This window comes from Ambystoma mexicanum, chromosome 1q, assembly GCF_040938575.1.
Source record: "Ambystoma mexicanum isolate Mex_15411 chromosome 1q, UKY_AmexF1_1, whole genome shotgun sequence".
Taxonomy (NCBI): domain Eukaryota; kingdom Metazoa; phylum Chordata; class Amphibia; order Caudata; family Ambystomatidae; genus Ambystoma; species Ambystoma mexicanum.
Genome location: NC_090922.1, coordinates 812639288 through 812667007, shown reverse-complemented (window position 1 = coordinate 812667007; position 27720 = coordinate 812639288). Strand labels below are relative to the sequence as shown.

Below are 27720 nucleotides of genomic sequence, written 5' to 3'. Positions count from 1 at the left end.
TAACTAGGTGAGTAGGTTTCATACAATCAGATAGGTAGCACCAAAAGGCATTGGGGGGCTCAGCCTGCACACTGGCATTATTAAATGTTGTTGTCCCTCGAGAATGTTTTTAACACTCGATAAATGACGGTAGCATGGAAGCTTGCACACACCATGCGGCCTCCACTGTCCACGCAGAACTCTATACTTATATTTAAAGTCTATGACTAAATACATGTAGATCGCTTCCACGTCTACTGTACATATACATGGTGGGGTTGTCGCAATTTCGTCCAGTGCCACAGGGGTTAGTATACCCTGTGATCTTTTATTGTGTCAATTTACATGACCCATGGGATAGGCATCCTTATTTCAACCTCTAACTTGAAAAGTAGCGATCAGCTCCTGGGAGGTTTTTCCAGTGAAGTGTGGGTAAGCTCCTTAAATTGTTGTTTCCTTTAACACTAGTATCCTACATTTATTTCACAAATAGATAGACACTGACATATATATTCATTTGAATACAGTGATACATTAAGTCCGGACAGAGCCGGATTATATTCATACATGAGGGCCATCGGCACCCCCTCTTGAGGCTGGGCAACTACTAAAAGGTAGGATGTCAATCATTGGTTGCTTCTCCTAATTATTTTTGACACACTAAGCCATCCGACTTGAATGCGAATGTCACACTGTACTCAATTACTACTAAACACATATATCTGTTTTCTTATAGACGCAAAACACATATTAGTGTATCCAAAATTGAACTCGTCCTGATGAAGGCTGCATATTTGGGGAACCGCAGTCTTGGTTCATGAGATGGCCAAAACACACCATGCCGACTTTAAATACAGCAACAATTGACACTGCAAACAAAGGGCAGGTCCTACAAAAAACAAACATTTGAATTTACCTTGCACCTTGTCAGTGTTTCTATAAACTGCACTGAGAGGGGAGATTTATGTTACTAATAGATCTCAATTGTGTACAACTGTTTTTTTGTGTCTGAAAATGAAATGACAAGTTATCGTTTGGGATATAGATTTGTATGAAGGCCCCGATAGGGGTCATAGAATGTATATATGAATTGTTTTAAAAGAAAATATGTGTTGTTTGGTACAAATAAAAACTTGTGTTGTAGAACAAATAGAAAAGTCTAAATACCAAATGGATCCAGAGGTTATTTTGGTGTGACATAAAAGCCTTGATCATTGCTACTTTTTATCTGTTAGCATAAACATTGGAAATTGTGGCAGCACTCCATCCCAGGAACTTAAGTAACTCTTTGGTAACATCATAGGATCACCATTCAGCTGCTAGGAAAACAATGAGGCACATTTCACCCCATTAATATTCTCACTTGTGACAGTCAATGATAAGGTAAAGATCCTTTATAAAAAAACTAAAAGGATGTTTCAGAAAAACTACTGGAGTCAGGTTTGCTCACTCTAGTACGTTGTGGGTAAGGTTGGGCGAGCCACTGTGCAGCCTTGCTTGCGGCTTGGACTGAGCAAACAGCTCATTATTCCTAATTCCCACATGATCCCTAGGGACTGACTGGCAGCCAATAATAGTGTATGAACCCGTCCCATGGCCAATCACTGAATCATCTGGTGAGATTTGGTTTTCTCTCTGAGGTTCAGGAGCTGTACAAAAGTACCACATTACTTCCACCTTTGCTTTGTGAGTTATACTGGTTGTAGAAGCAGTTCATAGAGCAAGTTGACAGTTTGTACTTTATAGAAGTTTTGGTAAATTTTGGACGAGTTTGGTGATCCCTCTTGCCAGTGCATGAGAATTGATTGCTTTTTGGACTCTTGTTGCCTCCTTTTGTCGGTGTGTTTATTAGGTTTCCCTTTGTTGTCTCTGCTCTCTAACCTTACTTCTCATCACAAAAAGACTCAAAAAGGCTTTCCGTGTCCTTTCTTGAATTCGTTTTCGTCTTTCAGTCATCCTAAAAAGTATAAAACTGTCAAATCAAAGCACCGTTGCCTTTTGCATTCGTAATCCCATTTGGCAGTGTGTGTGCCCTAGCGGGGCAGTTCATGAGTGGTTCGATTTGTTTCCCTCATCTTGCCTTTAACCCCAGAAAAGAACAAACATTTTTTTAAAGAACTGGTCACTTTTGTATTTCCACTTATTTGTGAAACCTTAAAAACCTTCCTGATTGTGTCTCAACCCGTTTTTAATGTGTGGGGGTGTTTCCCTGGGCACAGCCCTGACACTTATTTTTTTGAATCCTGGCACTTATTGGGCCTCATTACGAGTTTGGCTACCCCCAAACTCAGGTCCGTGTCCATGTCCATGTACAGGTCGCAAAAGGGGATTTAACGGGCCATTCCGACCTTGGAGGGCCCGGTAATTCCCATTCGCGGGACCCGGTACGTCCCCATTGTAACGCTCACCTGATTCCCACAGAGGCGCTGGTCTTGGCAGGAAGGTGTCTGTGACCCGAAAAGTGATGTGCAGGACTCGATTTGCTTCTGGGGCCGAACCTCTTCGCACTGTGTGTCGAACTCGAAGAGTGAGATTTCTGCAGGTGAAAGAATATGGCGGTTAATGATCTGGGTTGTTGAATGTCCCTCTCTCTCTCTCTCTCTTCCTAGCTTCTCCGTAGAGCCCCCAGGTCAACGTGCTCACCTTAGATAGGTGAATGCAGGACTCTCCGTCTGCGTCTGGTGCAGGGTGCCGTTGCCAGTTCCTTCACTGGTGAAACATAGGCCTCTTGACATCAGAGGATCGCTACCGTCGTTAACTGCACGAGCGGTGAGTTTCCGGACACCTTTTTAGTCCTTATAGTCTTTAGGTGCGTGGGCAGGTTAATATAGAACAGGACTCTGTATAATGCTTTTTCCTATTTGTCTTGCAGGGCTCTTGAGATAGGAGATGGTGTGAAGAGAGCCGAAGTTGGAGCCAGAGCCTTGGAATGAAGCGCGTGGAAATGCGTAAGTAAATGCAAGCGCTCTAACTGTCTCTTTTCCCTTACAGCTGTGAGTTCGTGCTGAAGAGATGCTGGAAAACGCCGGAGTATTTGCAGGCGTTCTATTGTGGCGAGCGCGATGGACGTGAGTAAATACCTGTCTAATGTCTCTTCGTTTGTCTTTCAGATGCTGGGTTGCAGCGTTGAAGAAATCCGGAATTTGCCGAGTGCCGGTAAGTAATAACAATGCTTTTGTCTTCACAGGCGGAGGTGCAGCGTGAAGAAATGTTCGCTGCCGATGGATCAGGTGAGGAAAGCGCTGCGTGTAAAGGTTGCCGTGCTAACCTGTTGTTTCTTGTCTTTGCAGGTGCTGCTGAATACTGGATACAGGAGTGGTAAGTATTGTTCTTGCAGGTTCAGGATCGGAAGGAAGAAAGGCTGGAACAGACTCGGTGAGAGTTCTGCTGCAGATGCAGAATAACGCGAAGCACGTTTGTTCAATCGGGTGTGGTTTAAATAGCCTTGGAGTGATGAGGCGTCTTCCTCCACGGCCCCGCCTAGGTAAGAAAAGAGTTACAGTTCCAGAAAAGTTCCCGTGTTGTATCCAGGGAGTGGAGCTTGCCCCACCCAGGTAAGAAAGTAGTTCCTGTTCACAGAGGATTCCTATGTGGCTGGTAAGTAAGCAGCATGGTCTGCTGCAGGTAAGTCCACCCAAGCATCTTCATACATATTATGAGCCCGGCGCTTCCAGTGCCGGGACCGATGGCTTTGATGAGCCTGGTGCCACCGGCGCCAGGACAAGGTCCAAAAGGTCCCAGTGGGGACCGGCTGGTGCCTAGGTTAACGGTTAGGGGCCTGCTTCCAAGGACGTTGGGCTGTTCCTGACTCCTTGGAAGCAGTGATCATGACACCCATTCCCATTTAAGCCCCCATAGGGCTCAATGGGAATGGGGAGGATGGTAGCAGCGGTACCGTTCATAACGGTACCGCTGCTACCACCCTAGTCTCTACCAGGCGTCCAGAGCTGTATCCACGAGCAAACTCTGAATGTTGCAGCGAGGTAACAACGGTGCCGGTTGCACTACCGGCACCATTGCTGCCTTACCGCAACACTCCTAATGAGGCCCATTGTCTCAGACTCACTTTAAGTACTAAGTGGTGATAGTTCAGCCAGCAACCACAATGTGCAGGCACGAGCTGTAGTGTAACCCCAAACATGTCGACACTGAGTGGAGCAGCTCTGGGTGGTAGCAGCAGTGGTGCCCACCCACAGTGTCACAGTTGTGCTAGAACACATGTGGGCCCTGACACGTATTTCATTTACGAATTAAGCACTAGTATCAACCACAGACTCATTCCTGTTTCTGTCACTTCCTCTGGTGTGCCTGAGAACCCTGGTGAATGCACTTGTTTGCTCTAGTGACTCACTTGTTTTTGTTGTTATTGTCGACTGTTTTAGTCTTTCCCAAGAAGAGGGGATTTGAAATTAAGAAGTGGGGTAGGGATTTGGAGTGATAGGGAGGTAGTATAAGGAAATTAATTGGCAAGTGAAAGTCTCATATGTGCTTCTTGTGGTTGTGGACCCAGAAGGTGCCAGATGCCCACACGCAGACCATTGTGGGATAGTCATTGCAGGCTGGCTCATAGAGCGGAGGCAAGGCTAATGGATGGTTTGCCACTTCCATTTGAGGGAAGGGGAGATAGAAGAAGAGGCAATTAAAGCAGAAACAAGATATTTGGCACTGCCACAGGAGGAAACCATGCAGTAGGAGGTAGACATAATGCAGTAGAATAGCACTCTAGTTGCAATTTCACTAAACTCGTTGGTTTAAAATGCCTTAATGCCTTTGAACTTTGGGAAGCAATGCCACTGGGGAGGTGGGGTGTATGCAGCAGATTGGGGCTGCCCACAGCCAGATGTAGAGAGAGTGCAGATGATGATGCAGTAGGAAAAGCAAGAGCAAGTGGAGGATACAGAAGTGGCCACCTAGCAGAGGTCTCATGAGGGGAAAGAGTCCAGGGCCTCTACATCTGTGCCTGCCCTTGAAGAGGTGTAAAGTACAGGTGTTCCTTGTGAAGTGTTTGCTAGATCAGGGAACATCCTTGACAATGCCCACCTCATCATGGGTCTGGGACCGCTTTAGGTTGCCAGAGTGTCCAATGGCTAGGGGACAGGAAGGCACTGTGATATATGCAATCTATGAGCACACCATAGGTGTGGGGTACATCAGAGAAGGGTTTCTCCTTGGGGACCATGGTGATGTGCTTGCGTATGGAGTGGGAAATTAGCTTAAGCGGCCCTATGGCACACGTGTCAACTTCCAGTGACCGTTCTACACTGCATCCTCCTGCAATGAGGACAGTAATTACTGAGTGTTCTCACAGGAGGACACATATGCTCATCACCAATCCCAGATACACCAGCAGAAGAAGCCCTCAGACCCCTGATCCTCTGAGTCTGTTCAGTCTGTTGAGTCACATGTGCTTTCTCTTTATACTGTGACCGTGGCAACCTTCACTAGCAAGGCTTTCTTACCAGCACCACCACCACTGCAGATTGTTGTATTTGGTAGTACAATGTGAGTGATACTCTTTGAGTAGGTACAGAGGGGTTGAATGCTGCACTGTGCTAAAATACACTGTCTGCATTGCAAGATGACAATAGGGATGAATGCCAATGGGAGCACATGTTGCAGGACCAACCTGTTTTAGGTGAATGACTGAGAATTGGTCAAGATGTAAGTACAATAGCATGCAGGTAGAGTAAGTGCCCTCTGAGCTGGAATGATAGTCCCTAAATATTTTTGGGGTGGCACCCCAAGAGTGCATGGATGTCACAATACATTCCAGAACCCGCTTAGTTCCACTACTGTCTGCAAAGTTAAAAAAGGACTGAAAATGTTCAGACAAGAGTTAAGGTCTTAATTTTTGTGGAAGTAGCTTCTTCGGATACAAATTAAATTAATGGGTCAAATGTTGGGCCACAAGGTTATGATCTGTGAGCTTAAGTTGCTGTTAAACTGTCAGAAAATCTTCAGATAGCAAAAATTCAATGAATTAAATGCCACCTTTTCTTGCTGTACATATTTTCATCCACAGCATGCAAAGCGCTGCCTTCCAGGAATTGGCTCCTTCCATTATTCAGTCTTCCATCATGGATGGAAGAAAGGATTTGAGTATTTGACTTGGTGGAGACTTATAGAAAACATATAAAGACAACAATGATTCAATGTCATTATTACCTGGTCGGAGTAAGGTAGAAACCTAAAAAGGTAAGAATTTGGGGAGGTTGTGCGGTGAGGTAACAGAACAGACTAGTTAGACAGGTTGATTAACATCATAGTTCTGCAAAGTCACCATCTTGTTATCATTCATGGCCCGGGGCTGATAAAAGAACTCCTTAGATATTTGAAATGTGCCTCTCTGTGAATTATTGTGATTGTGAAATGGCAGACTCGGGACTCAAGAACATAACAGCAGTAGCACAAATCTGAATAGTGCCTATACCTAGTCAGTCAGCCCACTGGAGTCAATGACTACAGCAAAGGTTGGTTCAGCACCAGAAATATTTTCTGAGGTGAGAGTATAGACTAGGCATGGCTTGGTGACCGACCACTGGTGGTGATAGGACTACAGAAGAGCTATTCTAAATTAACTCCGGTGTCGCATCATAATGCACCACAAAGATGCGGCCCCCACCTCGATCACAGACGTTCCCTAGCACATAGTTTTATTGCAATCTATGTGATCACTGCGCCACCCATAACTGCAACAACGAAAATGTTGACGCCAATTACTGTGCAGCGCAGTGATCAAATAGATCACTTTACCCACCTCCTCCACCCCGCATAGAGAGAGTAGTGCTGAGAATTTGTCATTCTTTGTCCTGTAGTATAAAGGACATCCACACTTTGGTCATTGTTGATAAAACAGAAGATCTGCCTTCCTATCTTCTTCTGGGGGTGAAGGCTCTGATGGCGGAATAGGTGCTGTGGCTGCCACAAGCTGCCACTGTGCACTTTTGACATCTGACAGGCTACCTTTGAAAAGCACTGTACAAAGGTGAACGAGTGCCTTTGTCCTTTCCTCCCATCTTTGTACCTGTGGCATTATCGTTCTCCTCCTCTTTATCACCGTCTTCAGAAATCATGTGTTTGGACTCACCGTTGAGGGATGTGGGTGTTGGTGGAAGTGACCAGGAACATCCCACAGCCAGCACTTCTGCAATTAGTTCTCTCAGCTTATCAGTAGAAACAGTGCATACATCTGCTCCCCCCCCTTTTGCCTCATAGACAGTTGGCTGACCATCCTTCAGATGCCTCCCAGTCCCTCTTTCACTTTTAGGTGCTCCAAACTTGTTGGCACTTCTCCACAGGCATATGATGATGGCACATTTTGGACTCAGTTACAGTACCTGACTATAATCTCATTCTGCCTACCAATAAATCTAATACCTTTCCTCTGAACCTAGCACTTGCTATGGCCACTCAAAGATGGTACGGTCACTTACAGCCACTGAGTGTCATTTCATCCTGTCAACAAAGGAATGTAACACTTTTTCTCTGCAACTAGTATTTGCTATAGTTACTAAAGGAAAACCCACTCAGCTACAGACACTGTATATATCTCCTCCGGCCTACCAAGAATGAAAGACTAGTATTTTTATAGCAACAAAAAGTTAAAAGACTCAAGTTACAGACACTGAATACACTCTCTTTACTCAAATGAATTCTTAGATTTTTTATTTGCAAGTTTGCAAGCAACACATATTTCATCTTGCCACTAGAAGATGTTGCTGTCAGTTACATCCACTAAATACAATCTTGTCATGCCCACCTAGAATTAAAATACTTTTTTGCATCTGGTATTTGGTATGGCCACTAAAAAGCAACACACTCAGCTATGGACGCTAAATATAATCTCCTCCTGCCTGCCAAAAAATATAATATTTTTTCTCGGAAGCTAGTATTTTGAATGTACTCTAAAAGATGGCACAGCTATTTACAATCACTGAATATAATCGTGTCCTATCTACTAAGAGGTAAAAGACTAATTATTTGCAATAACATCAGTGTTCATTATGGCAACTAAAAACACAGTCACGGCCACAAGCGCCAAATAATTCAGTGGTGATCTCTTCACAAAGATAAGCAATGTCATGTGTTTTTACGCCATGCAAATTAGTCACTGGGATGCATTAAAGTCAGCAGCAGCAAACATGCATATCCTGATTCAATTTCCTACCTGCCACTCAACTAAACCTTATTTTAATATTCAACCTGTCATACAACTAGAGCCTGTTTTCATTTTATACCAATCCCCAAACACAAAACTATTCCTTTTCAACCTGTCCTTCATCTAATGACCATTCCCTCAATGGCTCTAACAAACAAGATCCGGAAATATAATTCGTAAAACACACAAACCACTCTTCCGGAACCACTGATAACGAGCAACTCAATTAATCAAAAATTTGACATATTCTGGCCTTTTGGTTTCAGTCTGTACAGCTCCACCCAGACTAAATAGTGAGCACTAAAATATCTGACTAGAAAATTGATCATGCAATTTTCTGTGATATAACTAATACATAACTAACATATAGTTAAACTGTTTCCCCTCAACAGTTTATTAATTTTATTTCAAGCATTGCATCAGCTCTCTGCTGACCCACCCATACTGCACTCCATCAAAAAATCCACCATCATCATTTCTTTCTTTGTCAACACGATGAAAATGACGTGACAGCACATAGACACCTACGTCACAACTGATTTCACACTACACATCTCACCTGGCAAAACCACCACTATTTGGACAACGTTCAAGACACTCAGTATGGAAGACCTCACTTCCACACTAGCATGACTCAAGGGCACATTTTCTGTTAATAACATCCTCTCTGCCTCTGTACTCAAAACCCTTACGACTGAGGAACCCATCACTTAACTGAAAATCATCAACAGCTCCCTCACTCAAGGCACCTTCACCTCAACCCTCAAGACTGGACAAATCCTTCTGCTTCTCAAGAAACCAACACTGTACCCCGACGACCATAGCACCTACTACACCATCACCATCACCCATCTTCCATTCTTAGGTAAGATCACTGACAAAGCAGAAGCCAACAGTCTTCTTCAGTCCTAATAATCTTGCTTTGGATGCAGCACAGAAATATAGCTACTATCTAGATGATTGACGATGCCCTCGACATCCTTGCCTCCTGGTTTTCGTTGACCTCTCAACACAATTCGATGGAGTAGACCCACCAGAAACTCACTGACATTCTACATCCCCAAATGGGGCTCAGCAAGATCATCATACCTTTCTAACACCCACCAATTCATCAAAATGGATTCCTCCAGATCACCAACTCTACTCATCATCCATCATTTCCCCAGTAATTGTCAACATTGACATGGAACCGCTCTGAACAATCCTGGCACAACACAACAGCCACATTCACCTATACGTAGATGGCACGGAGCTCTACCTTTCAGTCGTCTCAATTGAAGTCATCGACAGGCTCAATGGCTGCCTCACATTGATCCAGGCTTGGATGTCCAGTGCTTACCTGAAGCTCAACCCCCCTGGACCGTATTCCTACAGCTGACCAACAACACTGAACACCCTGATATCCAGATCTGGCTGTCTGCTATGAACCTCCGGGTCTTCAAACCCTAGTTGGCCACCTGTGCCAAATCATACAAACATCTTGATGCCCACTTTCTCTCCTGTGGAAAACCAAGCCATTCATCCCAGAAAACAACTTCAGATCTGCTGTCCAAGCATTGGTCCTCTCCTTCCTGGCTGATGGCAATGCCCTTCCGGAAGTCCTTCTAGCAACTACTCTGGCACCCCTGAAATATGTATTATATGCTGCAACGCAACTCATCAAAGGACTCTGCAAATTCAAACACATCACCTCAGCACGCATCGAACTGCACTGGCTCCAGCTGCAAGCACGTATCATCTTTAAATCCTGCTGAATCATCTACAAGGCTGTTGCCCTGAAGTCCCCAATCGACCTCACTGAGAAACTCTTCTTCTCCTGAGGCCAACAATTCACCAGAAGTAGGGACATGTGCGACTTGAACTCTGACAGAGCAGGAAGGAAAGAACCAGAAGGCACACCTTCTCTCTCTCTCTATGACCCCAGACTCTGGAACCTCTTCCCCATCAACACCAGATTCACCCCCTCGCTCCTACATTTTGGGAAGGAGCTCAAGACTCTCCCCTTCAAGGAATGTTTTCTCGCTACCACCTACGATCTCACACCCTCCACTCACAACCTAACCTGAGACTTGGTGATCTGCTCCCCCCTGTTTGCTCCCCTGGTTGCTTTTGGATCCCTTGCTTTCAAATTGCCCGCCCTCCCTCTGCTCCGTCACTAACTCCCCCATCCCTTGTATCTCTAATTCCCTGACCGTGTCCTTCCCCCTATGACTGGTAAAGTGCTCCCTTGCTTACCTAAACTAGGTTGGCGCTCAATAAATACAATAATAACAATACTAATAATAATATTTCCACAGTAATAATTCTTATTTGTATGTGCTGTCTGGGTCCTTTAGTCCCACGTCGCAACATTATCCAAAGTACAGATTATAAATGAAATGAAATGAAATGATATTTTATTTATATCGCACTCGTACACAAGTGTTTCAGAGAGTAGGCGATCCACACACACTGTGATATTTAAAGCAGCGTGTTTGCGTGTGAGCGCACTGCATGCTGCATACCTTCCTCTTCATACTGATTGATAAAGTGTCTCTAGGCAACTTCACTGTGTTACTTGTACTACACCAACAGAGAAACCGGACAGCGGGGAGGTGTAGAAGTAATTGCTAAAGACACCATCCAACTGTTCCCCATCAATATAACATGCTGCAGTGGCACTGACATTGGAGTGGGAAACTCTTTCCCCATCATTGTCGCTGGCCTATGGAACAAGCTCCCTGAACATATAAGATTGGAAGCTAATTATGTGCGTTTTCGCAAATTGGTGAAAACCCATATCTTCAACTAACGTCCAATGGCGACTCTCTCATAGTCTGAATCAGTCAACTGTATCGTGCAATCTATGCCCTTCATGTCTGTCCAACTGTGCACATGTCTCTGCGCACTGAAGCTTGCGAGCTACCAGCTCAATACAAATGAAAAAAAAAGCATTGTGCTGCCAGAGGCGTACCCAGGACTGTCTAGCAAGTGGGGCATGAATCTAATGTGGTTGGGCCCCACCGCACTGACAAAAATATCTGTAAATGCCCACACAGCGTTGCTGAGTGGTCATTTACGGAGTTTGGGTGGGCCTTGCTTGCTCAGGCCCTACCCTGTCTACGCATCTGTGTGCTGCGCTCCTTTGGACGCCTTACAGCAGAACTTTACAAAAGAATCCCAGTTTTTAACCAACGATATTAAGGTATTTACATCTGTTGGTGCAAATCGTGCTACCTTTTGAAGCATTAGGGTTATGTGTTTGGTAAGTGAAACATTTTAAAAATCTCGCCACCCTACTGAAAATCAAAGGTCGGCACTTATGCGCTGGAGAATTCCTGCCAGGATGAGAGGTCATTTCTAGCTGCTGGAGCTCAGGGCTGCCCGGCGGGCTACATGCGTGCCACCCGCTTGCTCTATATGTGCATTGTATCCAGCAGATTTTTGGTTTGGGCTATTAGGTGGTGCTTGCAACACCTGTCATTCGAAACTATTTCATTACAGTACAGATGGGGGAAATGGCATAGGAGGCGGGACACACAGCTTGTAGGTGTTGTTTGGTTATTTTCCCACCCATTGACTGCCTACAGCCATGCAAATCCCTACGGCCATTCCCACCCAGTTCCTGCCCCTCCCCACCCAAAACACCTTCTCATGGGAACTCTTTGAACTCGCTTTAATCACGCCTCACCCTCAAACTTTGCACTCAGACTGCCTGCCAGTGTTTCTTCAAAGCACTCTTATGAGAGTTAATGACTTAATTGGAGTTGTAAACCTACTGCTGGTGTAATAATAATATCAACCAGGTCTGCCTTCAGCCACTCGATTTATAAGCACTCTGTGTGTCCTTCATTGAAGTCCTGTTAACAAGCATTGGCAAAGCCAACAGTTTTGGCTTGTGTACAAGTATTAGGCATTTGCCTTTGCAAAGCCTACACAAAAGCCCAAACTTTGGACATAGCCAATGCTTGTTCTCAATGTTTTCTCTCAGTCAAGCTATCTGGTGTTATCAGCCGCCCTTCATGCTTTCTTACTCTAAAAGGAAGCCAGACCTCCCTCTGGTGAGCCGCAGACAGGGAAAAGCCTCTCTATTATGCCCATCGTGGGGAGAAGCCGGCCTATGGTGGCGTATGCATGTGTAAAATAGCGCTACCTCCATCATGTACTATTAGCTTCACATTGTGCATGGAAGGTTAAATAATCCGGTCAGATAGCTCAGTGAGTTAAGTGTTTGGTGCCATGATCTGTCTTGGTGGGTGGTCATTATTAAAAAAAAAAATGTCGACAGACAAAAATGTCGACAAAAAAATGTCGAAAAAAAAAATGTCGACTTTCGTTTTTTTTAATTATATATTTATTTTAGTGGTTCGGGTGTTAAAAAAAAGGGAAAAATTAAAAAAAAAATTAAAAAGGGGAGTTCGGGGGGAACCCCCCCATTTAAAAAAAAAAATGCAGTGAAAAAAAAGTCGACATTTTTTTTTTCGACATTTTTTTTCGATATTTTGACTTTCGACATTTTTGTTGTCGAAATTATCGCCGAAGTCGTAATGAGGCCCAATGAGTATTATTACTTTAGACAATAGCAGAACCTTTTAGGGTTATTATTAAGGTTATTAGGGTACTCACTGAGAACGGACCTCGCTATGAGAAGCAACAGGGTACTTTACAAGTTAGAGAGGAAGGGCTTCTCTCCACGTATTCATGCTGGACGCAGTTCTAAATTCTCTCTCGCTCTCAAATACAGACTTGGGTATCATTATATCGATATGAGGGATATGCAGTTCCATTTGGCAGGGCCCCAATTCACCAACATTCCCAGAGCAGTGGAAGCGACATGCCCAATGACATCACAGAACGTGACACCACATGACCTCCGCCCTTAAGGTCATCATGCATCGTGACTTCACCTCACATTCCCTTTCTTCCTGACTTGGTGAAATGAGGTGTCATGGCAGCAACGTTAATGTTAATTGGTTTACACCGCGCACTTGCGTGGTCTCTTGGCGCTATAACAACATAGTCAAGTTTCCTAAAATAACATATAGCTACTAAGGCAGACAAAAGATTCTATCAGCTAGGCTCTGCCTTGATATTCCACATCCGAGGCCATGATGTAGCGGGGTGCGCACGCCAGAACTTGCATAGGCCGTTTCCAATGCCTTCCTAGGCCAGGGCCGGCCTTAGGGCAGGCCGGGCCGGGCTACCTCGGGGCGAGTCCCCGGGGCACCATGCCCATCCAGGACGCCATTAGCCCCCTGCCACGCCAGCTCGGGGGAGTCTTTCAAGGGCTCCCCCGAGCTGGTTTAGCGGGAGAAGGCGTGCCAGGCTCCCTTTTGTTATTAAATGCGCCCGCATTGGCGGGCGCATTTAATAACAATAGGGTGCTAATGCTTTGCATCAGCACCCTATTCAGATGATTACCTCCACGCTCCGACGCAGGAGCGAGGCGGTTTTCATTGGGATAGGGCACTCATGCACTAGCATCACCGTCCTATTCCAGTGCTTAACTCCCTGCCATGCGCCGGAGCAGCGAGTTAGAAATAAAATATTGACACTCCTTCTTTCCACCCCCCAGCACTCCCCCTGTTGACCTGTGGCACGCGGGGAGGGGGAGATCGCCAAGTCCGCTGAGGGCGCTGCTGCCGCTAAGGCAGGCCCTGCCTACGGCCTGCCACTGCCATCTTAAGCCAGTTACAGTCTCACATGAAAGAGTCACAATATGCTCCATCCAACTCCACATGTCCAGGTGCAGCTATATGTCATAAGTGTAGCCTTCTATATGTGGGTGCTGCATTCCTGCGCCAATTACATTCTCACAGGTCCGGTATAGTCATAGTATGTGTGGCATAGACCCAGCTCTGAACATCTGTGGCATACATTTTGGTTCACATGATCGGTGCTAAAACACCACTTAAATGACACACAACTAGACACTGGCATAAGGGGCAAATACATGTTCAACCCTCCCAGCCAAGGTGGTCTCTCACATTGGCCATTAAAAGCCTAATGATAAAGCGTGTGCGTGGAAGGATGTGGCCTGTAATGTAAGGATGCTGCCGAAATTTGTCTTTGAACGCTTCGCTGGCTCATTTGGTTCACCCTCTGGACCTTGTCATGAACAGCTTTATGCGCCAAGCAAGACTAAAGGGCAAAGAAGACAGCACTGTATACCAGCATGAATGCTTAGTGTACTGCGGACCCCGGAACAGGGACCTAATATCGATGGGATTGGACACTTGGTACAAGGGCTTCCAAGGTAAACAATCATTAAGAAGAAACAGCGCCTGATAACTGGGAACGAGAAGCCACAAAACACCTCAGCCAGTCCGGAACCGGAAGTGGCACACCCCATCCATGAAATGATACCTTCACTGTCAAAAGGACTAAATACCTCTCTGCTTTTTGAATCACAAAATGGCGCATGACAGCCTCGAATGTGCCGTTCTCCTGTTAAAAGCACATTCTGTAGTACAACAAATTAGAGCAATCACACAAGGAAGAAGGCGACCGCGCCCTTACATATACTTTGGTTCGACTCTCCAACGGCTAGTACATTTCCAGACCATCGCATATCCATGCACAATATTCTAAAAAATATATAATTTTAGAAAAAATTTTTAATTTATTATCACTTAGGTACAGGAAACTATATTGTTCTCCGTATTCACAACACTGTTAATTCACAAATGTTCAATAGATGATTTTGTTTTAAATGTATTAAAACACGTTTCCACCAGCAATATGAGTCAATTTCGTAGCGTGTGTAAGAAATTCATAAAAACCTACTTGTCCCGTGTGGGGCACAAGGAAGGGACCCCATTGCCACAATACCTTCACTCTTAATTTTTAAGGCCATCCTTTATTTAAACACATTTCTTCTGTCTGGTTTGCCTATGTGGCAAGTCTAACAAAAACATCACTACCGTTAATGTGGCATTGGTTTAACCTCATTTGCACTCAGATATCCAATCTCGGCGATGTATGTTGATGAAATATGTCGACACTTTGTGTTTCGGCCGTTATTTCGGAGGTGCACACATCCCAGGTGGCCTCTTAAAATGATGCGAATATCGGCCTTCATCAGGACTGGCCATCTACCTAAATTCGGATTGAATCCTTTCCACCCTTGTGCATGTAATGTACACAATATCTACAACATAAAAGTGCACGAAGAGTGAGTGTGAATGCCTGTTTCGCATGTGGATTATTTACATATGGTCAATTGAGCGGGGTGCTCTGAAAACAGTGACCGTGTTCTTGTCACATGTGCTGTGAGGGAATGTGTCGACATCAACGTACAATACTCCGTGAGTTCTGTTACCCATACAGAGGGATTACTTATTTTGTAAAAACACAGTATGACTACAAGCCCCTATGCATTCATAGTGTGCCGGTCTCTGAAACGTCTCCCAGTAGCATCCTGGCTGGATTTAATACTATTTCTACCGTTTCGGGCCGTACCGAGAAAGGGATATTATACCTTAATCCGTGCGGTTAGGCGAGCCTTCGGAATCCGATTTATCATCGTGCATGCTGCTTATACCGGCTGGGCAGCAAGATCCCCAATATTCCAGCGTGCATGACGCTTAGACCAGCTGGAGAGCAAGATCCCCAATATTCCAGCGTACATGACGCTTAGACCAGCTGGAGAGCAAGATCCCCAATATTCCAGCGTACATGACGCTTAGACCAGCTGGAGAGCAAGATCCCCAATATTCCAGCGTACATGTTGCTTAGACCGCCTGGGGAACAAGTTCCCCAGTCTTTTCACAACCAATTAGATTCATCAGAATCATCACAACGCTGAGACAACCTTCTCAATGTCAGAAAAATAAAAGGCCATTTCAACCTACGGCAGGCCTCACTACTATCAGGGAGGGAGTGGGGGAAGGAAGGAAGAAAGGAAGGAAAGAAGGGAGGGAGAGGGAGGGAGGGAGAGGGAGGGAGGGAGGGAAGGAAGGAAGGAAGGAAGGAAGGAAGGAAGGAAGGAAGGAAGGAAGGAAGGAAGGAAGGAAGGAAGGAAGGAAGGAAGGAAGGAAGGAAGGAAGGAAGGAAGGAAGGAAGGAAGGAAGGAAGGAAGGAAGGAAGGAAGGAAGGAAGGAAGGAAGGAAGGAAGGAAGGAAGGAAGGAAGGAAGGAAGGAAGGAAGGAAGGAAGGAAGGAAGGAAGGAAGGAAGGAAGGAAGGAAGGGAGGAAGGGAGGGAGGGAGGGAGGGAGGGAGGGAGGGAGGGAGGGAGGGAGGGAGGGAGGGAGGGAGGGAGGGAGGGAGGGAGGGAGGGAGGGAGGGAGGGAGGGAGGGAGGGAGGGGACGTTGTAGCTAAAAGAGATGTGTTCCTGAAGTCAGCAACATATCTTTTCTTCTCCTTACCATTGATGGGACCTCCGAGGTGACCCAGTTTTCCTTGAACTGCGCCTCCTGAACACAGCATCCATCAGAAGTTTCTCTGGCTGCTGTTCAGAGATTCAGTCCGCAGGGAAGGGAGCGGGGATGCAGGCTGCCACCGCTGGGGTCAGATTGCATTAATCCGCCCTGGATCCAGCTGTGCATCATATCAGCCCTGACTCCCTAAATCCCTGCCAATCCCCTGAGCTGTGTCACAGGCAGAGAGAACAGGTGCGGGTTAAAATATCCTCCCGGGGACATCGCTGCACAGCTTTGGGGCCTGGCAACAGCGCTGTACTGCCCACTTGCGGAGCTCGCTGCGGTCATGTCTGAAGCTATGACCACCCGTATCCGCAAACAATGCTATCCATATTATTTAATGCAATGTGCACACATCAAAACATTCACTCGACTAAATAATGACTTTCTCCCAATCCAACTATCACGGAAGAGACTGCTAGTTCAGTGGGTTGAGTGCTTGCTCCAGAGCCTTTCCTCCTTATAAGGCTGATAGGTTCAGCACCACTAAGCTGGATAGCAACACCTAGAATGTTCGCGCCAAGACACGAGTCCGTTTTTTGTTGCGTTGCGTTACACACATACACGCAGGCGCGCGTGTGCGTGCGCATGAGCGCGCTTGGGCATCTAACTTCAATCCCTGTGCCTTTTCACATTGCCCCGCCCGCCCTTGATGAGTCCGCTGGGAGGAGCGTGCGCAGGATCATCAAGGATTACCGGCACAATAGCGCGTTTTAATTAAATTGAAGATAAGCAAAATTAATATTTCTATGATAATACCCTTGCGAGCTGGCCGTCCTCGTGCCGTGACCTAGTTTACCAATCGCTAGTGGATGCCAGAATGAGGGGTCATTTCTAGCTATAGGAGTCCAGGGCTGGCCAGCGGGCCGCACGCACGCTGCCCCCTCGCTCTGTGTGGACGATAGCAGGAAAGCATCGTTTTCATTTGCATGGAATCAAGCAGGGTTTCCCACTGTTTTCTCTCAGTCAAGGTGTCTCTCTCTTATTGTACAAGAAAGCCAGACCTGCCTCTGGTGAGTCGCAGTCGCAGAGGGAGGCGGGGGGCGTCTCTTGTATGCCTATCGGTGGGAGAAGGCTGCCTATGGTTGTAAAATGGCATTGTGCTGTTAGCCTCAGATTGTGTACTGGAGTTGAAATAAGACGGTCAGATAGCTCAGTGAGATAAGTGTTCTATGTCATGATTTGTCTTCACCCTGCAGGTCACTGCCAGGGCCAACCTACACCGCCCTTCTTTCTGCTGTTCTGAGGTCACTGCAACGAGTACCATTACATTTCCTAATAGCAGCACCTATTAGGATTATTTCTTTTATGTAATTAAGGTATTTATTGAGAACGGGCCTAGCTTTGAGAAGCAACGTGACGCTTACACCTTATGGAGGAAGGACACGAGGAGGGAAGCAGGGACAGTGCAGACATGTTTCAGTCCCATATTTCGCTGGTGGCTATAACATTAGTTTCTTCATCCTCAAGTGTTTGGAGATTGACTCCTAAACACCACCCCCAACCGCCCTTTTTCCTGGCTTTTTATCCAAAGGAAACCTCAAGGAACTCATTGCTGAGTTAAAAAGTTCATTGTTCAAACATGAATTAAACCATTTTTTTAAAAGTAAACTTGGTGGCGGAGCGAGCCACGAAGCAAGATGGCGGCTCAGTAGCGATGCTCTGATAGCGCGTGGCGAGCGAATTAACTCGCTCACCTGCGGCTTCTGGTACTCCACCCGAGTAACCCTGAAGGCGGGGACCCCGCTGACCAATGTGTTTATCTTTGCGCTGAAACATGTTGACCTGTCATTCTTTGGTTGTAGACATTTCTTACTCTGCTTATGTTATGTCTGATTATATATTTTGAGTATGAGTAGCTTCCCTTCTTGTCACTGTCAGGCAGTGTCTCAACATGTCAGATGTCTACACATACATTCCTTTACGCGTTCCATGTTTCCTGCAATATCCGACTGAAAATACAGCTGATTGTTGTGTTTGCTCTGGTTGCTCTCGGTATTCAGTCTCTGATTAGATTCAAGTCTCGGATTCTTTGATGAATTTCACCATTTCCTTTTTTTTCTCGTCACAGTGCCAAAGCACCCGGGTTTCCCACTTATTGACACACCCATCACTCCAAAGCTGTCTCAAGAACCCTAATGTCTTTCCATATGACTGTGAGATGCGGCAGAGACACGCCATGGCAGCTTGGCACTTAAACGCCTGGCATCATGTGTAGACCTGTACACATTGCTGAATACCACGGTCATTGCGAGGAGAGGGACATATATGCTGTCAGAATTCCTGCCACATTTGCAGTAAGAATTAAGCATTGAAATCTTGAAAAAAATGGCATCTGGGTGTTGGGGTTGGAGAGGCGTCGATGGCTATACGCAACATTACAAGAGAGGGGTTGTCTGGTGGAACACTTGGCAGCCACGAAGTTACTGAAATGATGGCATGTGCGACTAAGATAACATGCTGCTGATAATGGATAACTCTGCCCCTGGGAATCACTTGTAGAAACATCCCCAGTTTTTGGGGGCAGACCTGTAGGAGACTGGGACTCTGTATCACATTCAAATGGGGGGCGGGGGGCAGAGGTGCAAGTAAAGGAGTGCTTTTGAATTTCCAGCCTAATGCTTGGAGGCAAAATGAACATTATTCAATAGTCAGGAACCTGGCTTGGCAGAAGTCTTGTCTTTGGCTTGCCAAACTACTAATTTGCTCTACAAAACAAGGTTCTTAACCTTTCGGTACACCCTCTATTCACTCTCAATACGGAACACAAGGTTCTTAACCTTTCTGTACACCCTCTATTCACCCTCAATACGGAACTGGGCAACATTTAAATTCCGCCTAATAGTCTTCGAATCCACACATTACTTGGATCCCACCGCTCTGCTTATGTATCTAAGCCTACTTCTCACTGTCCACCTTTCTGGCCACTCCGATCATCCTAGTCTATTTCCCTAAACACGCCTCGCCCTCCCTGGGCCCCCTCGCGCTTCAGCACAAGCTGTCTTCTAGCTCAACACATTTGGAATTCCCTGACGCCTAATATCAAAAATTCTCCTAATCTTCCAAACTTTAAATGGCTCCAAAAATCCTTACTCGTTTCAGTTTCCAGGATTTTCATCGCGGCTATTTTAGCTGTTGGCATTTCCCCAGGGTTTGTTCACTGTGGCAGTTTTCGATGCATTATTTTTTAATGGTGTGATCCCGCAACCCTCTTCTTACCCCCCACCACCTTTCCCTGCCACCCCCTTAGCCCCAAACACACAACACATTTATTTATTTATTCGCAGTGAACCCCCCGCCCCGAGGAAAGGCTATCTTCGCAAAAGTCCCTATTCTTAATCTATCCTTCATAATCTAATCTGGTCCTTTTCCTCCTCTCTACCTCCCATTCCAATCCCCCACTCCACCCTACACTCATGCAGCTTTCCTCCCTTTGCCCCTTACACCTTGATCTCCCCTACTCTTTAAGCAACTGCCATAGCTCTCTCCTTTCACCCCTTCCCCAACACTTGCACCTTCCCATCTGTCCCTCCCTGCTCTTGTAGCATTTATGGAGGTAGTGCTGGCTTTCTGGAGCCTCCGCCCCAGGTTTATTTCCCACCTCCCTTTCGCCATGGTCAAATACTTCATGAAACCTATACCTATTGTAAGGTGATAACTCACATCACCCTGTCAATGTTGTATGCTGGAAATACTTCTAAGATCTTTGGAGTCAAAATATCAGCTTGCCTTGTAAATAAATCAATGCCTAACTAACAAGGGACAACCCAAGGATAGGAGAGAAAGACACCATGGGCCTCATTACGACCCAGGCGTTAACCATGGCGCAATTAGCGCCATGGTTGACGCCGGTACTTTACCGATTCCGCCATGGTGAATGGCGGAATTACCGCCCCATTCCAAGGTTGGCAGGGCGGTAATTCCCCATTCAACATTGTCCCTTCCCCATTCCCATTTTTGCCCCACTAGGGCTCAATGGAAATGGGGAAGGCAGTAATTACGGTACCGCAAATTGCGGTACCGTAATTACCTCCATGGTCCCTTTGCGGGTCCCGTCCTTAACGGCTCGTAAAACCAGTCGTTAAGGGAGGACCCGCAAAGGGATCTCAGAATTGGGCGGTAAGGGATTACCGGCACCAGTGCCCTTACCGGTATCGGTAATCCCTTACCGCCCGGGTCGTAATGAGGCCCCATGTGTTAGAACATTGGTTTCCAGATATAAGGACTGCAGGTAGGGTGTATGTGATTTTTTGAAAATATTCACCTAATGGAGATTTCACCGAATCTATTTCAACCGAAAATTTAAATCTACTTTAAACATTTAAAAAAATATATATATATAATGCTAGGGGAGACCCTCTGCAGCCCCCGGCCCCACACCCCACCTAATATGCATTACATATATCCAATTTCCCCTACCATTTTTGGTGAAATAAATTAGGTGAAATCTCATTAGGTAAAATGGTATTCGAAGAAAGCGACGGTAACGATGCAGGCTGGAGTCAGAGTCAACCTTTAGATGACGAAACACAGCTCTGCTCCAGAAATGGTGTGTGTGACCATAGTGAGGTGAAGCGAGGTACAAACACAAATGCCACAATGGCAAGTGGCAGTAGATAAAAGCTTAACTTTCAAGAGTGGTAAACCAGCACCCATATGTACCTAAGATTGGATCAGAGGAGTGTGAGACGGTCTTCAATTGCAATGCATAGCTGCTGCGAGGGCACAGCTACCACGTTCAATTACATATACGGAGAAACACTGGTGCCAGTATTAAAAGCCCCAGCCAGAAAACCCATAGGAACACAATAGGCTCTGACAATAGACATAATAAACAAGAGGTCTGTAAGCTGTCATGATAGTTCTACTCACCTCTCAAGGCAAGGATGGGCGGCTCCAACACATGCTAATGCCACATCAAGAGCAGGATACTATGACAGATTTCTCTCCACTCTGATCAGGGGATTGCAGACTACTGGTAGGCTTCTTACCCAGGACCGGTTGTTAGTAATACGTATGAAGTCACCTTGGGCATGGGTCTTGAAATCGGCTTTGAGGCCATGGATGTGGAGTTTTGCACATGGACTGTGAATTTCGGCATCTGATGTTTTTGGCTTCGAGTTCCTGATCGTGCGGGCTTTGGTCTTGGCTGTGAACTTGGGTAACCATGGTGAGGTCCTCTGGTCTCCAGTGTCTGAAGATTTGGTTGGAAGATCTACAAGCTGGCTTATTGGGGTGTCTTTGTGGGTACGCTGTTTTGGGTCTGGAGTTTTGTATCTGGGTTCCGATGGCATGATACACTGACTGAGAAGCACTGCAGCATGCTGATAGGTGCCACAGTTTGCTGTTCAAAGCCTTGCCATCAGAGCATGCCTCGGCTGAGAGAATACCCACAAGCGTCCCCAGGCCTTAATCCCCTTTCAGTTATTGCAGTAATGGCTTTCTGAGGCAGATCAGGATTGAGAACATTAGCAGAAATGAAACAACGGCTCACTGGAAGCTATGGCTACAGCTAGTATTCACCTCCACACGAATGCCCAATCCCACCTCTGAGCCATATCCATAATGCCTTGCAGGCCCGCGTTCGGCATATGCATGGCCTGAGATGACCTGACCCCTACAGGCCATGCACATCGCCAGGTATGTTGCTTGAAAGCAGCCCAGTGACATCCCTGAGGCTGCCCTGAGACTGCAATTCATCCAGCCACGCCCCTGGGCGTGGCGTCTACTTGCAGCTAAGTGTCATTGCCGTGGTCAGCCTGCCTCCTTGCACATAAGCCACATCTCGGCCTGTACATGTTACCACAGGAAAGCAGCATGATTGGGGCATACTCGCCTTTCCACAACTCAGCCGCATCTCTGCTAGCCCCTGAATCACAGCCACACCAGTGAAGCCCACTCAACTCCTTGAAATCCAGCCCATTCAGTAGAGGCGGTTGCATCCCTGTGGCACAGCCTCAATTTTGGGGCCTGCTCACCTTCAACATGACAGCCACATGAAATATTGTTTTTAAATGTTCATGGCTTCATTCTTGATAACATTGATTGGATTAACATAAGGAAATATCCAAATATAACTATACTAGCAATATTTTTTTATAAAAAGTTATGGCTCCCTTAAACATAGCTACAGCCTTGGGTATGCTACCATTGATGCAGCCCAGAAACAGATCTGGAACCTGCCCACTTTCCTAAACTCTTGCCTTATCCATAGAATCTGTCCGCATCTCCAGATCAGAGCCAGATCTCCAAGAGAAACGCATGCTTCAGCAGCACAACCATGCCTGGGTGGTCTTTGCTTCTCCCTCCATTCAGCCACAGCACTTCCTTCTGGGAGCCCTGCCATATCTATGAAACACCCTCCCCTCCCTGCAGCTCAGTCATATCCATGAGATCTTCCCCACTACCTTCTGCTCACCCGGATCCCTAGGACCTGCATGGCCTTCTGCATGATGTGATATGATAAGATATGGCATTTATAACGCCCCTGTACACACGTGTTTCTAGGCACGACAAGACAAGGAGGGGGAAACAAAGGGAGGGAAAAACAATGATCTTAGTAGGCCTTATATCATTCAGATTGTGCAAGTGTGGGGAAGAGGGAGGGGAGATGTGCCGGGGGGAGGGGAAGGAGAAGTGCAGGTAACTCAATAAGTGCAGTCAGCGGGTGGCTCGTAAGCGCATAGAGATGGCACTGTAAGGTTGCAGACACAGACCCTTAAGTGCTGGGAGAGCCCGGAGGCAGTGGGAGGTCAACTGGACATGCGGGAGCCTGGGCCCGTGTTCAGAGGGTAGCCAGGTGACCAGTGCGCGGAGCAGTCAGGGACATCAGCAGAGGAAAGGAAGAGAGAAAGCAGAAGCGAAAGGGAAGGTCTTGAGTTGCTTCCGGAACCGGAGGTGGTTCTGCTCAAGTTGGCGAGAGGCAAGGAAGCTGTTAAAGAGTGAGTCCCCAGCCCAGGAGAGAGATCTACCTCCCACTCTCTGCTTGGAGAAGCATCTGACCCTCAGAGAGCTGGAGGTGGATGAGCAGAGAGCTCAAGAAGGAAGATGTTTAGGAAGAGAAAGTTGGAGGTAGTGCGGTCCCAGGCCTCAGAAAGTCTTGCAGACGATGCAAGGGTTCTTGAATTTGATCCTTGCAGCCGCAGGGAGCTAATGAAGAAATTTCAGAGCTGGAGCGACATGATCCCTGGGTTTGAGGCCAAGGACAAGTCTTGCAGTCCTGTTCTGGATAAGTTGTAAAGGTCAAAGAGTAGGTTGCAGTAGTCCAGCCTAGAGAGGACAAGAGCTCTAGAGACAGTGAGCTTCTGGCTTCTGGGGGAAAGTGAGAAAAGGAGAATACCTCTGACGAGGTGCAGCTGGTAGTTTGACTTCTTGGAGACATCAGAGATTTGAGGAGAGAAGGAGAGGGTATGGTTGAAGATGACACCAAGGTTCTTAGCCTCATAGGAAGGAGCAGGAAGAGGGCCCAGAGTGGGCAGTCAGAGAGAGAGAGGAAAGGAGGGAGCAGGTGTAACGATAAGGAGGATCTCAGTCTTACTGGCATTACCGCAGAGATCATTGGCGGCACACCAGTCCTGATTTGCGGCCAGACAGTCTGGTATGAGAGAAGGAGCAGAGGTGCCTGAAGGAGAGCTCGGTGTCATCCGCACAGCACTGGAAGTTGAACCAGAAAGTAGCAATGCAGTGGTTAAGAGGTGCCAGTTAGTGATTGAAAATCCAGGGAGAAAGGTTAGACCCCTGTGGAACACCACAAGTAGAGAGAGAGATAGAAGAGAGGAAAGACCCCAGTTTGACCTGAAAGTGTCAGTCGGTGAGGAAGGAGGTCAACCAGGCCAGGGCCTGATCAGTGATACCCAGGTTAACACGGAGGTGATTGAGCAGTTTGGCATGGTTGACCATCAAAAGTAGAGGATAGATCATGGAGAATGAATACAGAAGGAAAATTAGAGTCAAGATTAGAGAGCAGGTCTTCATGGGTGTTCAGGAGAGCAGTTTCTGTGCTTCTGGCAGCTCTGAAGCCAGACTGGTGGTTGTGTAGATAAGCAACAGATTCAGTATGCAGATTAAGCTGGGAGATGGCCAGCTTTTCCAGGAGTTTGCCCAGGAAAGGAGTGATGGAGATTGAGCGATAGTTAGCCGGAGAGGAAGGATCGGCAGAGGGCTTCTTAAGAAGGGGGTGCACAAGGGAGAGCTTGAGGGGCAGGGGAAGGTTTAAGTGGCAAAGGAGTGATTGCAGAAATTGCCCAAGGCTGAAGCAAGGGTGTCGATGTGGTCCGTGATGGTTCTGGATAAGCAAGGGAGAACCTACTTTGATGAGACATTCATAGATCAGACTTGTCTAGAAGCATTGTCAGGGGTAAACAAGGGAAAGCAGCAGAAAGGAGGAGAAGAGCTTGCCACAGACGGGCCAGGAGTGGTAGAAGAGGAGGAAGCAGAGGAACAGAGTGTGGACAGGATGTCCTGAGTTTTAGTGGTGAAATGAGAAGCCAATGCCATGCAGAGGGCCTGGGAGGGAACAGGAGAGGTAGAGACTGCGGCAGGATTGGCCAGCTCCTTGCAGATTTTGAAAAGTTCGGCCAAGTTCTTAGATGCCGCAGAGATGCAGGCTTGGATGTAGGCTCTCTTCTAGGAGAGGACAGAGAGTCTGTATTGCCTTTGGAGAAGGCGGCAGTCCAGTTTGTCAGGGGGTCAGCCTGATGCCCTACACTTCCTCTCAGCCATCCTACACTTACATTTAAGGGTGGCAAAGTCAGAATCTTACCAATAGTTGAACTTGGTCTTGGGCTTCAAGCGGATCCTCATGACAGGGGCAAGGGCATCCAGAGTGTTAGAGATAGAGCGATGAAGGTTAGAGAGGGCTGTGTCAGGGTGTGAGTTAGAGAGGGATGTGTCAGGGTGTGAGTCATCCAAAGGTGAAGGAGGAGGAGAGCTTCTGGCGGCAAAAGCCTCAACTGACACACGCTTCATGGGTTGGATGGCCGAGAAGGTGGCTGGCAGTGCTGGAGTCGGCTGAACCTGAGGGGAAGCGAGAGAGAGAGGTGGGAGGAAAGGAGGAAGTGGTCACTCCAAGAGAGAGTAGTGGTGAGAGAGTTAGAGAATGGGAGGTCTGAGGAGATAAGAACATCCAGGGTGTGCCCTGCAGAGTGAGTCGGGCCAGAGGGAAGAATAGACAGAGAGAGAGAGAGTTGCAGCTGTCAAAAGAGTTCCGAAGAAGGGCTCGTAGCATTCAAGTGGATGTTCAGGTCTCTGAGGAGGAGAAGTTGAGAGGTAGAGGCAAGGAGGGACAAGGAGAGGTCATCCCACTCAGAGAGGAAGAGGGTAACCTGGCCAGACGGCCTGTATATAGTGGCCAAAGTGAGAGAGAGGCTAGGAGAAATAGAAAGCCTGCACACCAGGCATTCAAAGGAGGAGTAGTCCTGCATTGGATTGATAGACACAGGGATTCATTCTGGCAAAATCAAAGCTACACCCCCACCGGGACGGTAGGTTCTAGGTATGGAGAGGATCTTGTAGCCATCAGGAAGGATAGTGTCAAAACGCATGACAGAGCTGGCTGGGAACCAGGTTTCGGTGAGACTGAGTACATCCAAATCAAACTCTTCCAGGAGACGGCAGATATCAGAGAAATGTTTGACATCTGAGCAAGAGTTGAGAGTAGCGATGTGGAGCAGGTCTCCACATTTGAAGGAATTCTGTGGAGGGGCACAGGCCAGAGGCACACCCTGCGGAAGTGTTGGAGGTGCCTGTTGATGGGCAGAGGAGGAAGGAAGACAAGGCAGGGTAGTCAGAGAGGAAGAAGAGAGTGCCAGATGGGTGGTGGAGGAAGGAGGCAACATGGTGGCCAGAGAAGCAGAAAGAGGTGTCAGAGAGGTGGCCGAGGAAGGTGGTGGCAAAGGAGCTAGAGAGGGGTAAGAAGGGATAGCAGGAGAGGGAAGGAAATCGATAAGGCGCGGGAAGCGTCTATCAAAAAGGAGATTAGCCTGAGGGCCCTGGACCAAGACGGTTCCATTAAAGTAGACATTAATAATGGTCTTAGAGGAGTGTAAGGGGGCCAGGCGGGCCTGCTACTGGGTGCCACCATTAATGGGATAAGAGGAAAAAGGAGAGAGAATAGAGACCATATGGGGGAGCCATAGGCCTGGAGAGGGAACGACAAAGAGGATGTTAGTAAGGGTCTGTCTGGATGAAGCACTGGTGTAGGTATCAGTGATAGGGAGGCCTGGGGTGGAGACCAGGATGTCCCTTTGGAACTTCCTCCTGTCAGACTTAGTGAGAGGGATAGGATAGTCAATAGAAAAGCAATTAGAGGAGATAGGTGAGACAGAGAGCACCATAGAAGGTGCAGGGAGGAAAGAGGAGGGGGGCCTACGGAGTTGCGGGGGAGTTGCACAGAGGGACAGACAGGAGGGAGGCACAAGGGGGAACATGAAAGGGAGGGGGAAACAACATGCCACATGTATTCATGTTTGGCTCTTCACAGCCAGGGTATTCATGGCAACTGCCAAGAACTTTCAACTCCAGCATCCTCTGAGGGGGCTACCCACCTCATTAGAGCCCATTGACACACATCTTAGTGTGGCATGACATTTGTTATTGATCTCAAGGATAAAGCTGCCAGGATGATGAATGTAATTACACAGCTAGAGTAGCCCACACTGGTGCAGCCAGACAGGATATATTTTCTTACTTTGTCATTGCACTTTATTGCTGGGCATCAATGGTAAAATAAACATGATAAGTATTAATACATATCTATACTGACCTACATTGGTGCAGCCAGTCTGCATGTACTATGGTATCGTATGTTTTACGGAGCATCGAGGCTAAAGCAAGTAGGATGAGTGTTATTATGTGGCTATATTGACCTACATCAGTGCAGCCAGTCTGGATATATAGTTTTACTGTGTCATGCTTTTTTTACTCACTTCAAGGGTATAGCCAGCATGATGAGTGGTATTACATGGCTATATTGGCTTACATTGGTTCAGCCAGTCTGCATGTACTGTGGTATGGTATGTTTTACTGCGCATCAAGAGTAAAGCAAGTAGGATGAGTGTTATTATGTGGCTATACTAGCCTACATCGGTGCAGGCAGTCTAGATATATATCCTTAATGTGTCATGGCATGTTTTACCCACTTCAAGATTAAAAACAGCATGATGAGTGTTATTGCATGTCTAGAC

The 27720-nt window shown here is 46.8% G+C and overlaps 1 protein-coding gene across 2 annotated transcripts in view; it reads right to left on the bottom strand.

Annotated features, from left to right (window-relative positions):
* RGS8 (regulator of G protein signaling 8) overlaps nucleotides 1-27720 on the bottom strand; it is a 343646-nt gene that overhangs the window by 269304 nt on the left and 46622 nt on the right. Inside the window, exon 1 of one of the 2 annotated variants that reach the window (XM_069641417.1) lies at nucleotides 16484-16638. The exons of the other annotated variant lie outside the window; for it this stretch is intronic. Within the exon in view, the coding sequence (XP_069497518.1) occupies nucleotides 16484-16548 (65 nt within the window). The 5' untranslated portion in view covers nucleotides 16549-16638. Of the gene's footprint in view, nucleotides 1-16483; nucleotides 16639-27720 lie in introns of those variants that run through there. 2 annotated transcript variants of the gene reach the window in all.